Raw genomic sequence first — 17294 nt, forward strand, 5'->3', positions numbered from 1 at the left:
AAGTGAAGAGCTGGTTGAAAGAGAGGGAGCTGAACCAATAGAGCTTCAGATCAGCTCTTGAAATGATGATTATTATGCTATTATGGATTTTAGGAAATTGATTGTAAAATGCATATTTTTATTACACATTACCAAAAACAAAGCACACAAACAAACAAAAAAAAAACAAGTGAACATTTACGGTATATTAATAAAACTATTTTCTAAACTTATCCTGTGTCCTAATGTAAAATCCTAATCTGAAATTAACTAGTAGCGACAGCCATAAGGCAAATGTATTGCAGTTTGTCTGAGCCTAGTAGAAGTACTGTATTATGTAGCATGAAATTAAAATACTAGAGCAAAGTCATCAACACACATAACAACACCAGCACTGGTGGCCTGTGGTTGGTCTTTCATTCTTCCTGTCCAACGCGCACAGCAGGTTCACTAAATCCAGCACATCTTGCAAACAGAGCCGGATCCGGACTAAGAAAAGCCGAGAGCTGCGTCGTTGTGATCCGTAACTGAGCACTACTTGTCAGCAGGCCATCAGTGTACCAGCTGTGTGACTGTGCGTCCTGGCTTTACGCATCCTAAAAATATCCTTCTCCAAGTGCGCGGATCAAAGGGGGCAGCAACACCGCCACGAATCCCGCCCCGGCATTTAACCTAAAGCCTCTCAAAGGAGGAGCGTGCAGTGTAAGCAAAGGACCCGCGGCATCCAGAGCTGTGCTGAAGAGAGAGAGACTGGCTCAGATTTCAGAGACGCACACTGACGGCTGACCTGCGGCACATAGTGGGATCAGTCAGAGGAGAAACAGCGAATGGGACAAACGGAGCAGATTGCTCACAAGTAAGAGTCAGCCCAACTGATAACAGTCTGCACAATGTACTATTCTTTAACTTTGACACATCTGCTCATCTGATCGCACAACACTAGTTTGGAGACAGCCTGAAGAAGAGAAAGTACATTGTAAAACTTTTCCCCAACACAGTAAGAAAGACTCGCACGGCCCAGAGTTAAAGGTTGTCAGGTTGGTTCCTCTTTCGCTGCAGCAGGGATTTTCGTCTGCATAAAACCGAAGTTAGATGTCTAAAATGGAAGAGGGTCAGAAGTGGGGAGCCGCTGGTAAACGAGGTGAGGAGACTATGACTCGTTGCGAGCAGCAGCAGCAGCAGCCTTCGAAACAGCCGTTGTGGAGAACCCGGAGAGAATTGTCCGGTGCAACGATTTGCGTGGCAATATTTGTTCTGTGCCTTGGAGTTTGCATTGTGGTTTTTGTGCGGACCTCGGAGTTGCAGTCCAGGATAGTTAGTCTGGAGCAGCGGCAGCGGGACGCGCAGCTCTCTGCCTGGATGTTATCTCTGGAGCAGGTGGAACCCGTTATCCTGGGCCGACTGGACCAGATCCTGGAGGAGGTGAGCTTTGGCTTTGTTATGACTGAACTTTAACTTGTCTTCTAGTTTACACTTATTCCAAAAACAATCTGTAGGCCACAACTGTTTAAAATAGCCTAAACCAAGCCTCCATCTACCCTTGAAAACACACAAACACCGGAACCCCATTAACAAGCTAAGTAGATTTATGTAGTGCTAGCTGTACATGCGTTACATAATAGTGTTAACATGTTTTTGTTAACAACTGGTCAGTGATGAAGATGAGACAATAAGGAGAAGCAAACAAACAAGACCTGTATCTCCATAGAGTTTTTTGGATAAAAAAAGAACTGGAATCACATGAGCTGTTTTTTTTTTTTTTTTTCAAAAAATGGCATGATCTGAATCTTTTAAGATCTGATTTTCTTTTATTCCATGGTGCTGCACATTTCTCTTCCTGCTCACGTTAATAATCTTCTTAGTGAGTCTCCACACCAACAGTGCCAGTGGATGTAGCTAGGAGTAACATATGGTGACAGGGACAGAGAAAAAACAACACTGAAACAACACTTCAAGGGTACCATACAGATGTCGTGTGATTTTGGAGGATGCCCAGACAAAAAGACTGAAGAAAGGCCTGGACCCTGTTTTCTCTGTGTTTGCTTTGGCCAAATGTTTATCCCCCCCACCCTGACCCCTACCACTAGGGCCACTATAATGGACTTTCCAGGAGACTCTCCCAGATGACAAATGACAGTTGAATCTGGTTTCACTTTTTCTGCAACTCAAACATGTTGTCCTCTGGCAAGACACTGGCCAGTCACATACATGGAATCATGCATTCCCAGTGGATTACTTTATGTACTTCTGCAATTTACCTCAAGATCATCATGATCAAAGATAAGACCATTTGTAGCTGTGATAGGTTTCCAGGGTTGTAAAATTAACCACTGTGCTATGTTCTGCCAATCGATAAGCTTTTAGTCACATAAATCTATTCCTCCAACTGGACTTCCTGGATTGTATTTGATTACATGAAGGCACACTCCCCCACAAACACAGCTGTTGTTTGTTGTTTTAGCTAAGATCATTGACTCCCCTGTACAGGCACAGTGGTGCCAGACCTGGGAATCTTACTGTCACAACAATAATTCACACAGTCCAAAATTTCTCACCACGTTTTGGCACATTACAGACAGCCTCTCCAGTCTATGCTAAGCTAAGAACCATGTCCTGACTGCAGCTCCATGATGCCTAACACACACAACAAAACACAGGCTGTACTAACAAGTACATTTGAACACACTGGTTACTGCTAACATGACTCTAACATTTAACAAAGCTCTAATCCTACCAAATAAAAACCATATTAATTCAATACAAAGGGAAAATATGATCATGCTAATTGGCTAATGCCACCAAAACAGACACATGCATTAAAAAGGATTAACGTCACATCTGAATCATGTGAGTCTTTTGGCTACTTCTAACATTCTCCAAGAGAAAAGCCAAGACTACTCTGGCAGTCACTATCTCAGATCAGGTCTTACCGTTGATGAGAAGTCCTCCCTGGCTTTAATGAATATAAACTTATTACATCTTACTGAAGAATTCCCAAACACTTCTTTTGATGATACACAACCATATCACTATGAGGGGACAAACAATATTAGATATATTCTACTGATTGAGTCCTAGTTAGGGTGCCTGGATCTGCTGATCCTCTATGGGGCCAAGTGAGGTGGAGCTCTCTATTTTCATGTCAGGCGGGCCTGGGTTAATGCAGCCTGCCATAATGTATAAATAGTCATTATTAATGAGAGACAAGCAGATGTGGCCTTTTGTAGAAAGCAAAGTCTGTAGGACTTCGACCCACAGAATCCACTCTTCAGTGATGACCTGTTTCCTATGTTATGAAAAAATGTACCCCATTCCAGCAGCACAGCATTGGTCCACATTACTGTTATTACTCCCTTCACATTTGGACTGTAGTAGAATCCATTATCTAACTGAGTAATGCTTCTACTAATTGTTGTTTGCATTTATTCAAAACTGCTCTTCTGACCTTACCACAAGCAATAAATAACTCATTTTAAAATCAAATACAAATTAATCCTAAACTAAAAACTTGCTCCAACAAACACTCTGTAAATTCCAGTTTAAGTAATGAGAAATAGAATATAACATGTTTGAGTTTTTTCTTTTATGTGGATTTTATATGTATTAAGTCATCTTTATGCTTTAAAATGTGCAGCCCATTACAGTACACATATTGGTTTTCTTTCTGAGAGTGGAATGAGAAAATAGAGACCGATCTCAGGTTTGTCTTGTGAGATACGCTGCTAGATTCAGTAATGGCAGGTCTAGTTTAGTATAAAGACAGGAAGAAGGAGGAAAAGTAGCTTGGCTCTGTCCAAAGATCAGTATACCTACCAGGACCTCTAGCGTTCACTAATTACCACATTCGATTTTCTTTAACAGCACAGTTGTAAGAGAATATGAAACAAGTGTTTGTGGTAATGACATGTTGGAACTACTCCTTAAACAACAGTCAGTGCAGAAAGTACATCTTCTAAGGATCTTGTCATCAAGTATTCACCTCATCATCGAACCAGAATCCAGATTCCTCTGTATAAGCAAAATATATATCCCTCATAACTGTTAGGAATTAGGTTTGTGAGATTCTTAAATTCAATTGTTCCTCCCCTAATTAACTACCTTTAACAACACCTCTAAAACAGCCTGGTAGACCTGGTAGTCACCTTGAGAGTTGTAGAAATGTGAAAAATATAGTCTCCCACTTCCCTGATATTCCCACTCTGCTCCCCATAGAGCTGTCTCTCTTTATTACTATGAGGTAAACGCATACCTACACACATCACAAACACTAAAACATACATGTTTACACCCATTGGTGTGTATGTATATGTGTGTGTGCATTTGGGAATATTAATCACCCATATACTAATCACACACCCTTATGCAAACAGCACACTCAAGTAGAAATTCTCCAGCTAACTCTGCCCTTTATCAAAGCACAGTTAGTGATGGCTACACACACACACACACAAACGCACTACAAAGTCACTACTTCTTTCGCCTACCTGAATGATACATTATAATTGAGCTTGTGACTAATCAGGTAAGCTAACAGATATTGTAAAGATATACAGCACAGTCACAAGATTTGCAGCGAGCAAATGTAAGAGTTTTCATAATAAAACATGAGATTACTGTCAAGAAGAAAATAATTAAAATATTTCATCATACAGTATTAAATGCATTAGGACTGTGTGATTGATGGTATCCATATACTAAAAGTTTGCCTGCTAGATAAATGAGCTGCAGTTGAAAAAGGGCACAGAATTCATGCTACAGACACAAGAGCACCACATAAGTATCTGCGTTGGAGAGGGAGATGAAGTCACATTAAATGAGTTATATTTAATGTAATTCGCTTTTTGGACAAATGGGGTGAAACACACTTGAATTGGTGTATATTAGGGGTATTTTAGTAATTTGCATTATTACAAATGTTTGTTGTTGAATTGTTTTTTCAATTTGTTCTTGTTTACTTTTGGAAGCAAAAATGTCAGTTTTTATTTTGTCTCTCTCTCTCTCAGACGAACTAATGGAAACTATTGTTAATTAGAACCACACGCACCCAAATGAACTAAGCATCTTAGCTGCACCAGGCTGCTGGTTTTTAAAAGTAATTCTCTAATTATAATAACATAATAACATTAAAATAGAGTGTGTGGATTTAGTGCACCCCCTATGTTATGTTTTTACAGCAGTATTCTTTCGTCAAGCTTCCTACATATTATCATCAAAAGAAGAAGTTGTTTGTGGTCTTGAAAGGGCAATTGGTTGATTCAAAGGTCAGCATTAGGATACTGACACCAGAGTTTTTTCTATACCAAGCACTTAGTTAACTTTCAACTTAATTAGTAGTAGGGCTGAACTATCTTTGGAAATAATCTAATTGCGATTTTTTTACCAATATTGCGATTTACAATGCAATTATTTTTTCAAAGCTTTTTCTGTTCTGTATTTTTCAACAATGACAAGCAATAAATCATAGAAGTATGAACAAAACAATATTTAGATAGATTAAACATAAATGTTCTTTTCTGTAGACCAGGCCTATATGCAACAATGAAATCCTGCGATGCAAGAATTTATATTAGTTAATTTTTTATTTATTAACTACAATCACAGTAGTACTATAATGAGTGATTTGTTGAACTTCCAGCCTTGTAAGCATGTAAAACTTACAACAAAGTTTGGCTTATTTAACACACTGGTGGGGGGCTGCTGGTGGCGTAGTGGTAGCGTGCCCGTCCAAAAATGCAGGGGACGCCAGCTCGACTCCTGAGCTGGCTGTCACAAACGACCTGCATGTCTTCCCTCTCTCTCTCTCTCTCCACTGTCCTATCAATAAAGGCATAAATGCCTGAAAAAAAAAAAAAAAAAAAACCACACTGGTGGTCGGCGTTTTTTCCATGCAACTATCATACAGTACTTTGTGGTGTTTTTTTAAATGCTGAATCAGGTTAGTAGAATTGCCTCGTGAGGTAGCAACCTTAACAAGACAGGCTTTGCACAATACCTGACGCTGCGCAGCATCTTCTTTTTTAAAGACAAAATAGTTCCATACAACGGACGTACTGCTCCTCTTTGACACTAAAGCAGTTACCGCAGTGTCAGGTTCTGTCTCGCGTTTTTTCAAATCACGATTTAATTGCAAATGCAATTAATCGTTCAGCCCTATTGAATAGTGGGTCTTTAGGTCTGCTTATTAAAGTTCAACTCAATTTATGAGATCATAGTATCTTACAGAGCCACAAGAGCAGATTTCAGTTAGACAAGTCATTGGACTGTAGGAGAATCCAGCTGTGAAGACAGTGACTTAAAGGCTAGTGACAGTCTTGGATGTTTGATCACTATGTGTCTTTTGTCTCCCTGGCAAACTCTGCTTTAAGACCTTTGATCTGGTTACCGTTGGAGCTATTTTTGTTACAACTCTGCAACACTTGAACTAAGTCTCCGCTCTGCATTATCTCTGCTGTCTAGTGTGGAGAATGTATCTCTCAGTTACACTGCTCCACGTTGAACCAGAGAGAGTTCTCAGCATTAGTCTAACTCAAGACTTCTCCAATTGTGAGGGAGCTTCCAGTATCAACCAAACTAATTCCTGGAAATATTTAAGAATGAGCTAAAGTTGGTTAAGGCTCATGTGTGGTGTGTGTTAGAGCTCTGTTCTTCAACTTTACTAAGGCTTCCACGACCTACATTATATTTCATTTTAGGCCCTCTTACATTTGCATCTGTGTTTGGTTTCTCCTCAGCCTTTATGCTTCTTTCAGTCTCATTTTATATCAAACAAAGTGCTTGGTGGATTCTCTAACAGCATGTAAAACTTTTGGGCTCTATCTAACAACTTCAATAACATTCTGAAGCAGACAATCTCACTGTCATGTCCATTTTGTGCAATAGCTGACCAGGCTTTAGGAGCTATGAAGGTAAGCAGTGTTTGAAATTCTCCTATTGTGCAACAAAAGAATGCTTTCAGAAAGACACATATTTCTCCCCACTCTAGTCTGTGGAGATTCTCAGTCGTCAGGTGAAGTTATCCAGAGGTTGAGTCATGGCAAATGAACGCTTCACTACTCATTTGAGTAGCTTCATCAGTCATGACTCTACCATAACTCAACCTCTAGATCAGGGTTGTGTCAAAATCATTTTAGGTCAGGGGCCATATGGAGGAAAATCTATTCCCAAGTGGGCTGGACTGTTAAAATCATGGCATAATAACTTAAAAATAACGACAACTTCAGATTTGTTTCCTTTGTTTTACTTTAGTCCAAAATAGTACCATCACATTCTGAACACATCACAAATAATGCTCTTTACAAAAACTTCAAATTAGTTGAAAATTCTGAGGAAAAAATTGGTGCAATTTCAAGAACACAATGCCTCAGTGATTGGAACTTAAACTTCGTCTCATATCTATCTACTATCTACTCTATCTACGAAGGCATACAACTTTAAGTCACAGCCTATCTGGGATTGAACAAAATACTCTTCTAGGTATCGAATACCTCATTCGTCATTTCCACATCTTAATCCTGAGCTAACTCACCACACCATACAAATGAAGGTAAAAACTACTGAAGCGCGTAATGTTCAAAGTAGAAGATTTAATAGGCAGAACGACAAGGCAGCCAGCTCCGGGCCAGCTGACAGGTATAGGCCTACTTGCTCAGCCCCGGTATAAACAGTTTGGCTGCTTAACCCTCTGGGGTCTGAGGGGGTTTTTGGGGCCTGGACAAATTTTGACATGTCCTGACATTTGTGCTTTTTTCAGTGTTTTTTAAACATATTAATGTCTAAAGTCTAATAACACTGTAATCAGCACAAAATTGGCTACAATAATATGTGAGCAGCAAGTTTATACATTATTGTGTTTTTGAGAAAAAAGTGTTTATGCATGGCTAGTGAAAAACTACAATTTTTCACTCACTGAAATAAGACCATAAAACACAAACAGAACATTGGTTCACAAGACTTTGGAGACCAGCATGTTGTAGGCTAAAGTGTTTACTTCAGAGTGCTGTGAATGTCATCTTGTTCACACATTCACAGTAAACAATACACTGATTTAAATTTTCTAAGACACTTTTTGTCCAGAAAGGCCATATGCAAGAGGGTGTGTCTGAGGATGAATAGTCATGTGATTTACCTGAGAACACAAAAGACGCACTGAACGTCCAGACAAAGGCGCGCATAATGAGCCTTTCAGTCAATGTAGATGGGACGGATTAGTGCTGTACAATACAAAACAATGAGGAGCCAAACGATCCTCATTTGAGTTAAAATCAGTGTTTTTACTCTGAGGACAAGCTAAACTATTTGTCTCTGTGAGGAATGTAAGGAGTGCCGCTTCACGTGCGTAACGCGCCATCATCCAAACGCGCCAAAAAAGTGAGTAAATTCTATGATGAAGTTTGATATTTTGTGTCATTTCTCGGGGGCGTGCACATATTTACCTGGTTCACCTGAGATTATTTACATGTGAACAGTGGACAGTGTACAAGGCGGGGTCGCATTACCTGTAATGAGGTGAGACCGGAAAAAACGGACTTCTCCTTACGTTCATACGGATTAAATAAAAAGTGATGATTTGTTTTTGACTTGAATTGTTTCACTCAAAAGAAAACATTTCAAGCTTTCTAGCCATATAATTCTTATTTTTATGAGGCAAGTATTCGCTGAGATTCTGGTTGTTTTATTTACGCGTCTGTGAAGAGAAATGGCAGAGACAGAAAAGTCCGAGAGCGCACCCTGTCGGCTTTCTTTATTTAAAAAAAGCACAACGTTTTGTTGTTATTATGATGGTATACCACTAAAACTAGACCCTTTAGAGATTTGAATGATATACTTCTTTTATCTGTACGATCAGAAGTGACGGAGCAATTTAAGTTTGTTTCGGCCTTATCAGGAAATGATGCGTCAAAACGCGCCGGCGCGTGCGTCGACCCCAGAGGGTTAACATAATTGCTATTGCGACACCCAGTGGACACATTTAGAACAGCAGTTTCTTTCATTGAAAAATTGCAGCTAATTTAAACTTCAAATCATCTCGCGGGCCGGATTAAACCCGTCTGCGGGCCTGATCTGGCCCGCGAGCCGTACGTTTGACACCCCTGCTCTAGATCCAACCTTTAGGACTGCAGCCTTTCTATATGTTCAGTTGTTACTTTGTATACTGTGCATTCACAAGAAAAACAGCTGAGCAAATGTTGCACATTTTCCATTAATGATCCCTGGTTCAGTCCCTGGCCATCATCCGACAAACTGGGATAAATGGGACACTGAGGTAACAGTACCCAGAATACCAGAAGAGTGCTCTGAATGACAGTGCCTTCATAACATCCCCTTCAGCACCTGTTCCAGCCCTCTGAGCGCCCAGCACTTGCATACCTCTGCTAGTGACCAATGCCAGTGGGACTGTGTGATATAGAATGGAGACTGCACTGGAGAATGGAGTAACCTTAATTTTATAGGGGCTTTACAGTAATCAGAGTAGTTATGCATGTAAGCGTCATTATTCAATTAACTGTAACTGAATTTCTTGTCTATGATAAAAACTGAGCATGAAAGTTTACTTCTAACATGGACAGGAAGTTGTAAAGGTGCTCAGAAACATGGGAAGTTTAAAAGCAGGTGAGTAGGTGGATCTTGGTGCTGCTGACCTACAGTTTCTTAAGTTAGGGAGAAGAATGTTAATCCTACATGTCAGTGTGATATGTTGTATTGAAGATTTACTGATTTTCGTGTGTGATTTTCAGTACAACATTTTAGTGTCTACACTAAAACCTTAAGGGGCTCTATTGTTAAATGTAAATTGTGCAACAAACATTCAAAATTGGGTGCAACATAATGATAAAATGACCTTAATAAAGTGCAACTTTCTTCCTCTGTACTCTCTCATTTACAGAAGCTTGCAGCGCGGCTACCAAAGACACGGGAGGTGAGAGAAGCTCCCCCAAGCTGCCTGTGTCCCCCAGGTAAGTTTCTCAACTTCCTCACATCCACAAACTGTGAAATCTGTGCAAGATGCAGGTCTAAAAGCGTAGTTTCGTACATGTCAGTGACACATATTGTTTTTGTTAAATTAATTATTCAAATTATTATTATAATTATTAAAAGTGACATTGAACTGTTGCTTTCACAATATACGTTCACTATACACGATATGTATACATGCCAATTTTTGGTCTCCTTATGAAAAATTTTGTTATTGCTCTCACATCAAGTTCAAGCATGTTAGAGCCGACAGACAAATTACCCTCTGAGAAATGGACATTAAGCATATATTTTGATGGAAATCACAGAAGGCCTGGATTTCTATTGGATTCATTGCCCTTGTCAGACATAATTAAATTGGCCTAAGAAACCCAAGAGAATTATGTAGCAGATGAATTGCTGAGATAGTCTAAGTAGCTCCTTTAGTGTCTAAAGCCACCTGTTTGCTGCTGCAGCCCCCAGATGGTAGTCATTAAGTCATCAGCTCAGTTGGACAAGTGGTGTGGCTGTGTGTGTTTATGTGTTGACTCTTGCACTTATGCTGCTTTCACGTCAACTCTGTCTTCTAACAATTTTATTAACAGTATATACAACTGATCTTCCGCAGCAAATAGGCTATTGAAGAAATGTAAGTGCTGCCTGGATTACATTCATACATGTATCTGCAATATTTGCAACAAATATGTAAATTAACAATACAGCCTCAGTATTACAATTACTATTATACTATTACTACTATTATGACTCTCTTATCTCCACTTACTAATATCATGGGATCAGAATATTTTGAACAACTATGTGCATCTAAAAATACTGTACCTAATAAAATGCTCAGTGAGTGTGTAATAGCTATTTTGAAAATATCTGCCTTTTCAAGTGTTAAATATGACTTATTGATGTTAAACTATTCTAGACTTGTGGTTACACAAGCAAGTCAGTTACCAACACAGTGATGGATTACATAAATACCACTGGACACAAAAATCATTGGGTATGTCCAAATGCTCTTATTTCTGCTCTGGGGGTCAAAAATCAGGAGGAAATGGCCATCCAGGGCCGTCCTCTGCAGATACCTTTACCAGACATCCTTGGATGTACTTGAATATGAAACTGTCGCTCATTTTTGCTGGCCCTTTTTCCCAGTCTCCACTCACACATTTTGACATCCAATGCAGCTTCTAACTATTTAGCTATCAACTGCAGGAGCCCTGTGAGAATTAGGGAAAGAGCCTGTCACCACACATTAGTGCTAATTAGTCTAGACAATAGGATGCTATAGCGTTTTAACATGGCAGTTAGTGTCTGTGGGATAGCTCATGAATGGCTGTTAAGGTGGCAGTTTGCTTGCAGCTTCAGAGGATATTCTGCTGTTGCTGCAGGTGTGGAAACCTTTCAACTCAGAGCTGCCAGATGGTCTGGCACTTTTATAGCTTCTTGTGACTTTCCCACAACTGTCTCATAACTGGTACAATGGGAGTCTGGGAGAAAGAGATTTTTTGTAACTTTTAAAGCGACTTGTCATTATACATGAATGAGTATGTATGATATATGTGTTTCATTGTAATCAGTCTCCACTAAGAATTTCAATCATTAATCAATCATTAAAATTATATTTATATCATTCATGATAACACTGACCTGTTGATAACCTATTTTTTATACTGTATAAGTTCACCATGTGCAGCATTTACTTAAATATTCTTTTAAACTATTTCCATGTAATTTCGGAATGTTAATTAAATCTGTATTGTCTCCTTATCTTATGGGATGTATTCACATACAGCCTTACCCCCACCCCCACAGTGCCCATCTAGTACCTGCTAGTCAGTGCCAACTGCACGCTATGTTCACATAGCTGCCATTCTTTTAATGATTTACTGTCCCAAGTGACTGAGAGAGCAGAACTCTGACACCTAGATGGAGACACTACACACAGGAGCCCATGTTATTTAATCACAAATACAGTGCATTACATGAAAGGGAATAATCAATGAAGATTGGAAAAGAGGGAACTAGTTTCTGCAACAAATAGGCTAGATAAAGCACATGTGGTTACTTGTGGGAACCTAAGAATTGACAAAACTAGTTAAAAGAACATAATTATGCTTTCCATTGTCTTTGCATATTAATGACCAAATATTCCTTTCTGTGCCACTAATCTATATATGTGATCATATGGCATTCTGTCAAAAGTTCAGATGAATATATCTGTGTCTCAGAATTCAGAGCCAGTGTGTTGTCTGGATATCTGCGTTTACTAGAAGGACATCAAATATTATTCTGAGGTTTACATGTTTGTGAGCAGCCTGTGAAAAATTAACTTTACTAGACTCTAAAAGTAGAGCAGCAGAACGTGAGACACTTCAGCCCTCAAAGGTGCCATGGAGTCAGTTGTCTTGCAAATGTTTATGATGACCATGAAACAGAGCAACAAGCCTAAAAATATATGTAACATACATGCTGCTTTAAGTGGACAGAGATGAATCACCAAACACATTGCTTTTAACTGAGTGGGTCTCGTGTCCGCAGTCTGGCTATGATGTGTATGTGTAGTCACCACATGGCCCTATAAAGGTTTGACCAGGATGAGATTTTGAGGGACAGTGCTAATAGAATAAAGCTTTGAGCTGGTTCAGGCAGAAAACAAGAGTGACACTCACACGTAAACTGTGCACTGTTTATATATTCCGTATCAACACACTCTTTCCTGAGGAATCTTATACTGTAAACTTACTTATACCAAATCGTGTTTTATGCAGTGAACAGTGAATTAAGATTTAATCACTTTTACAGTAAGCTTTGATTTCAAGGATTTTTAAAAATATACTTCGTAGTAGTTGTTTCCAGGAAATTATTCATATTATGAATCATTTTCAATACTTCATTATGTTTTCGGTGTAGATTGAGTTATCCTGTATTTTTTGGATTGTGGATTAGGGGACTAGGTAAACGATTATTAATGGTTGCCCAGACTGTACCATGCTGGTAGTTAACCAAGGTTAGGGTATGCTGCAAATGTTACATTCTAGCTTTTTTGTAGTGGCTGTGTTAGCTTCTGCAGTAAGCTAGCTAGTGGTAGTGCTTTTGGGTTATCGTTGAAAACTTATGTGATCATGTCACCTGAGTCACCCCCAAGTGTGGCAGATATGCAGAAAGAATATATTTATTCCAACAATCAGATCAAGTGAATCAGTATTTTCCTAGTATTTTCCTTCCTGTTGGGCTGGCCAGTCTGCTATTATCATGGTGGTTCTATGATGCCTTTGGGCTGTTATTCAGATTATTAGTTGGATATTAGGCTTCACACAAACACAGTTATCATCACACCCTACAAAATTCACAATTACGTCATTGTATCTTCAAAATTCTGGAGTATAGATTGATTGGCACCTAATTGGCAAGGTCAGTCATTTAGTGTGTGAATCTTGCAGTTACAGAACTTCACTAATTAGGAAACTGCACCTCACTGTAGTATACACAGCAGTTGAAGTTTGTCTGTGTCTCTATATTCTGAGATGACATCAGGGCATTGTTGTTTTCAGGACAGAAGATGATGTGTGTGTACATTACATGCTGATTTCTGTGTGTGAAATTACATGAGCAAGAGTTTATCAGCCTCACAGAAACACAAACAGTTTGCATTTGACTTAGAACACCATCTATTATTAAGCCCTGAAAAGGTCATCATTTATTTAAACTAGCCACATACAGTGGTGTGAAAAAGTGTTGGCCCCCTTCCTGATTTCTTCTTTTTTTGCATGTTTGTCACACTTTAATGTTTCAGATCATCAAACAAATTTAAATATTAGTCAAAGATAACACAAGTAAACACATCATGCAGTTTTTAAATGTAGGTTTTTATTATTAAGGGAAAACAAAATCCAAAACTACATGACCCTGTGTGAAAAAGTGTTTGACCCCTAAACCTAATAACTGGTTGGACCACCCTTAGCAGCAACAACTGCAATCAAATGTTTGCGATAACTTGAAATGAGTCTGTTACAGCGCTGTGGAGGAATTTTGGCCCACTCATCTTTGCAGAATTGTTGCAATTCAGCCACATTGGAGGGTTTTCAAGCATGAACCACCTTTTTAAGGCCACTTTTTCTGAAATGCGGTGTTACTTTTACGCCAGACGTAATGGGACACACACTTTCCAAAAAGTTCAACTTTTGTCTCGTCAGTCCACCGAGTATTATCACAAAAGTCTTGGGGATCATCAAGATGTTTTCTGGCAAAACTGAGACGAGCCTTTATGTTTTTTTTGCTCAGCAGCGGTTTTCGTCTTGGAACTCTGCCATGCAGACCATTTTTGCCCAGTCTCTTTCTTATGGTGGAGTCATGAACAGTGACCTTAACTAAGGCAAGTGAGGCCTGCAGTTCTTTGGATGTTGTTGTGGGGGTCTTTTGTGACCTCTTGGATGAGTCGTCGCTGCGCTCTTGGGGTGATTTTGCTCGGCCGGCCACTCCTGGGAAGGTTCTCCACTGTTCCATGTTTTCGCCATTTGTAGATAAAGGCTCTCACTGTGGTTCGCTGCAGTCCCAAAGCTTTAGAAATGGCTTTATAACCTTTTCCACACTGATAGATCTCAATTACTTTCTTTCTCATTTGTTTTTGAATTTCTTTGGATCTCAGCATGATGTCTAGCTTTTGAGGATCTTTTGGTCCACTTCACTTTGTCAGGCAGGTCCTATTTAAGTGATTTCTTGATTGTGAACAGGTGTGGCAGTAATCAGGCCTGGGTGTGGCTAGAGGAATTGAACTCAGGTGTGATAAAACAGTTAAGTTGTGTTTGAATGGGCGGGCAAACACTTTTTCACACAGGGTCATGTAGTTTTGGATTTTGTTTTCCCTTAATAATAAAAACCTTCATTTAAAAACTGCATGATGTGTTTACTTGTGTTATCTTTGACTAATATTTAAATTTGTTTGATGATCTGAAACATTGAAGTGTGAGAAACATGCAAAAAAATAAGAAATCAGGAAGGGGGCCAACACTTTTTCACACCACTGTAAGTTAGCCTGCTGCGTTAGTTGTTGCTGCTGAATTTATTCCACATGAACCCTTCACCCACACTGGCATGGATGAAACATGGCACCACTATGAGGTATTAGTCCTGGGTAAAAACAGGAGGAGATGGGGGAAGTGGGGTTAAGTTGGAAAGAGGCAGAGAGTGTTGGTTGAGGGGGTGTTAAGACTCCTTAGACTGCCTTAGACTTCTGAGGGAGGAAGTGGCTTTGGCAGTTTACCTGACGGGTATCCCAGGGAGAGACATGGGGGAGTATGTAGTCTGACAAACACACACACACGCTTGCACACACACGCACACACACACATACACGCACACACACACACACACACACACACACACACACACACACACACACACGCACGCACGCATGCGCACACGCACGCACGCACACACACACACAAACACACACACACAAACACACACACACACACTCCCTACCACACCCTTCGCGTCAATTGCAGAACTTGTCAGCCTGGCATGACTGACATAGTTTAGCCCCCACTTCATTCAGATGTGTTACACCATTCACCATACATACACACACAAAACGTTGAGATTGTGCTTGGCTATGTGCGACAGGGCAGAGAAAACACTGATGCATGCAACTTAAAGAGTATATAAATTATTATGTTATTATATTATATTTTAGTTTGCAGAGCTGAATTGAAAAAATGAAAATATTTATTATTAATCAGGCAAAAACTGGACACTTGCCCTGCAGCTTTTGGGGCCTGTCTTGTGGTAATTTGATTAATGTAACTTCATTTTTTTTTTCTTTCGGATGCTCCCATTTGGGGTCGCCACAGTGGATATATATTAATGTAACTTAATAGTATCTGAAATTATCAACTGCTCTTGCTGCTTACACAAAGCATAAAAGTATTACAGGCTACTATTTTGCCTACTCTCAGAATCATGTAATAGCAAATCTAACCTAACAGGACCTGAACAACACACTCCAAATGTCCGAAAACAGTGGATTGGATTGGTTTTGGAAAATTCTGAAGCAGCCAGGTCTCATTTTATCTGAACTTCTCACTAATTACATTGAAGTCTGATCAGAGGTGTTTTCTCGTGGCAGATGGAGGAAAAAAAGGGGGAAACAGACTTCAGCTGATAGTTTGTAGTATTCAACATTAAACTACTTCAAAAACTACCTCCTCGCCAGAAGAACTGATTGTATTCTCAGTCACTTCATAATACCAGAGGAGCTTAGCTGTACTTATATCTGTGAGATGTAAACAGTATACTGGTTAAGACAGGAAGACAACCTGTGCAGAGACAGTGCTATGCAAGAGCAATGTGACTTTTTTATCACTCAATGATACAAACCTTGGACTGAGGGGCACCAGAGCCAAAAGGCTGCGGGGTGGGGGGCAACTGGATCTCTGGGCATTTTGAGTATTCCCAGCAGTCTGCCAGCTGATAGACCACTGCTGCCCACAGCAGTTTTTGTGTGTGTCCTCTATTTTATGGATGGGGTAGAGTATCTGCACAGAAAGAGATACACGCTGAACATGGAGTTCTTGTCACCTTTTCAAAAATTGATACTGCCATCTAAAAGAACTTTTCACTTGACATGTCTTCCTTTTGTAAAAAGTCACATGCTAATTGTGTGCATATGAATGTTTCCTGACATTGTCTAAATGTCAAACACAGACATGTTATTTTGAAAAAGACATTTTATATTGCCAGTGTTGTAGTAATTCAGAATTGTTGGTACAAAAAGTACATGTTTGAAGATGGTAAACTTTGCAGTCAATACCAGTTCCACTTACTGTACAATAATTGCAGCTCTCCATTTGCCAATCTTACAGTGTCCTATACTTTATACACAATATACACTTAGTTAGTTCTTAGTTTCACCACTCTCAAAAACTGCTCCTCATCACCCGCAACATCTGGGGCCAACCAACCTGTGCTTCCCCTGCTGGCGTGATGTATAGAATGACACTAGATAAACAACTAAAATAGCCTCCTACAAGAACTTTACACCCCTAGGTAGCCAGCATGCCCAACATAAATATAGTTTTAACCACTGTGCCACTACCCATGTTATTTTTTTCTAGTCTAACCATCTCACAGTCCCCATTAACATATCATTATTGAACTACAACATGGGCCATTTACACATACTGAGTTGCAACTGAGAGGGATAAATATCCATCCATCCATCTTCTATACCCGCTTATTCCTTAACCAGGGTCACGGGGATCTGCTGGAGCCTATCCCAGCTCTCTTTGGGTGAAAGGCAGGGGTACACCCTGGACAGGTCACCAGTCCATCACAGGGACAAACAACCTCACACA

The 17294-nt window shown here is 39.7% G+C and overlaps 1 protein-coding gene across 22 annotated transcripts in view; it reads left to right on the top strand.

Moving 5' to 3' along the window:
* Positions 1 to 668: 668 nt before the first annotated feature.
* col13a1 (collagen, type XIII, alpha 1) overlaps positions 669 to 17294 on the top strand; it is a 126418-nt gene continuing 109792 nt past the window's right edge. For all 22 annotated transcript variants that reach the window (XM_026308685.1, XM_026308688.1, XM_026308704.1 and 19 more), the window contains exons 1-2: positions 669 to 1401; positions 9863 to 9932. In XM_026308685.1, coding sequence (XP_026164470.1) covers positions 1072 to 1401; positions 9863 to 9932 — 400 coding nt within the window. In that variant the 5' untranslated portion in view covers positions 669 to 1071. The remainder of the gene's footprint in view (positions 1402 to 9862; positions 9933 to 17294) is intronic.

The sequence above is a fragment of the Mastacembelus armatus genome, chromosome 15, assembly GCF_900324485.2.
Source record: "Mastacembelus armatus chromosome 15, fMasArm1.2, whole genome shotgun sequence".
NCBI classification, from domain to species: domain Eukaryota; kingdom Metazoa; phylum Chordata; class Actinopteri; order Synbranchiformes; family Mastacembelidae; genus Mastacembelus; species Mastacembelus armatus.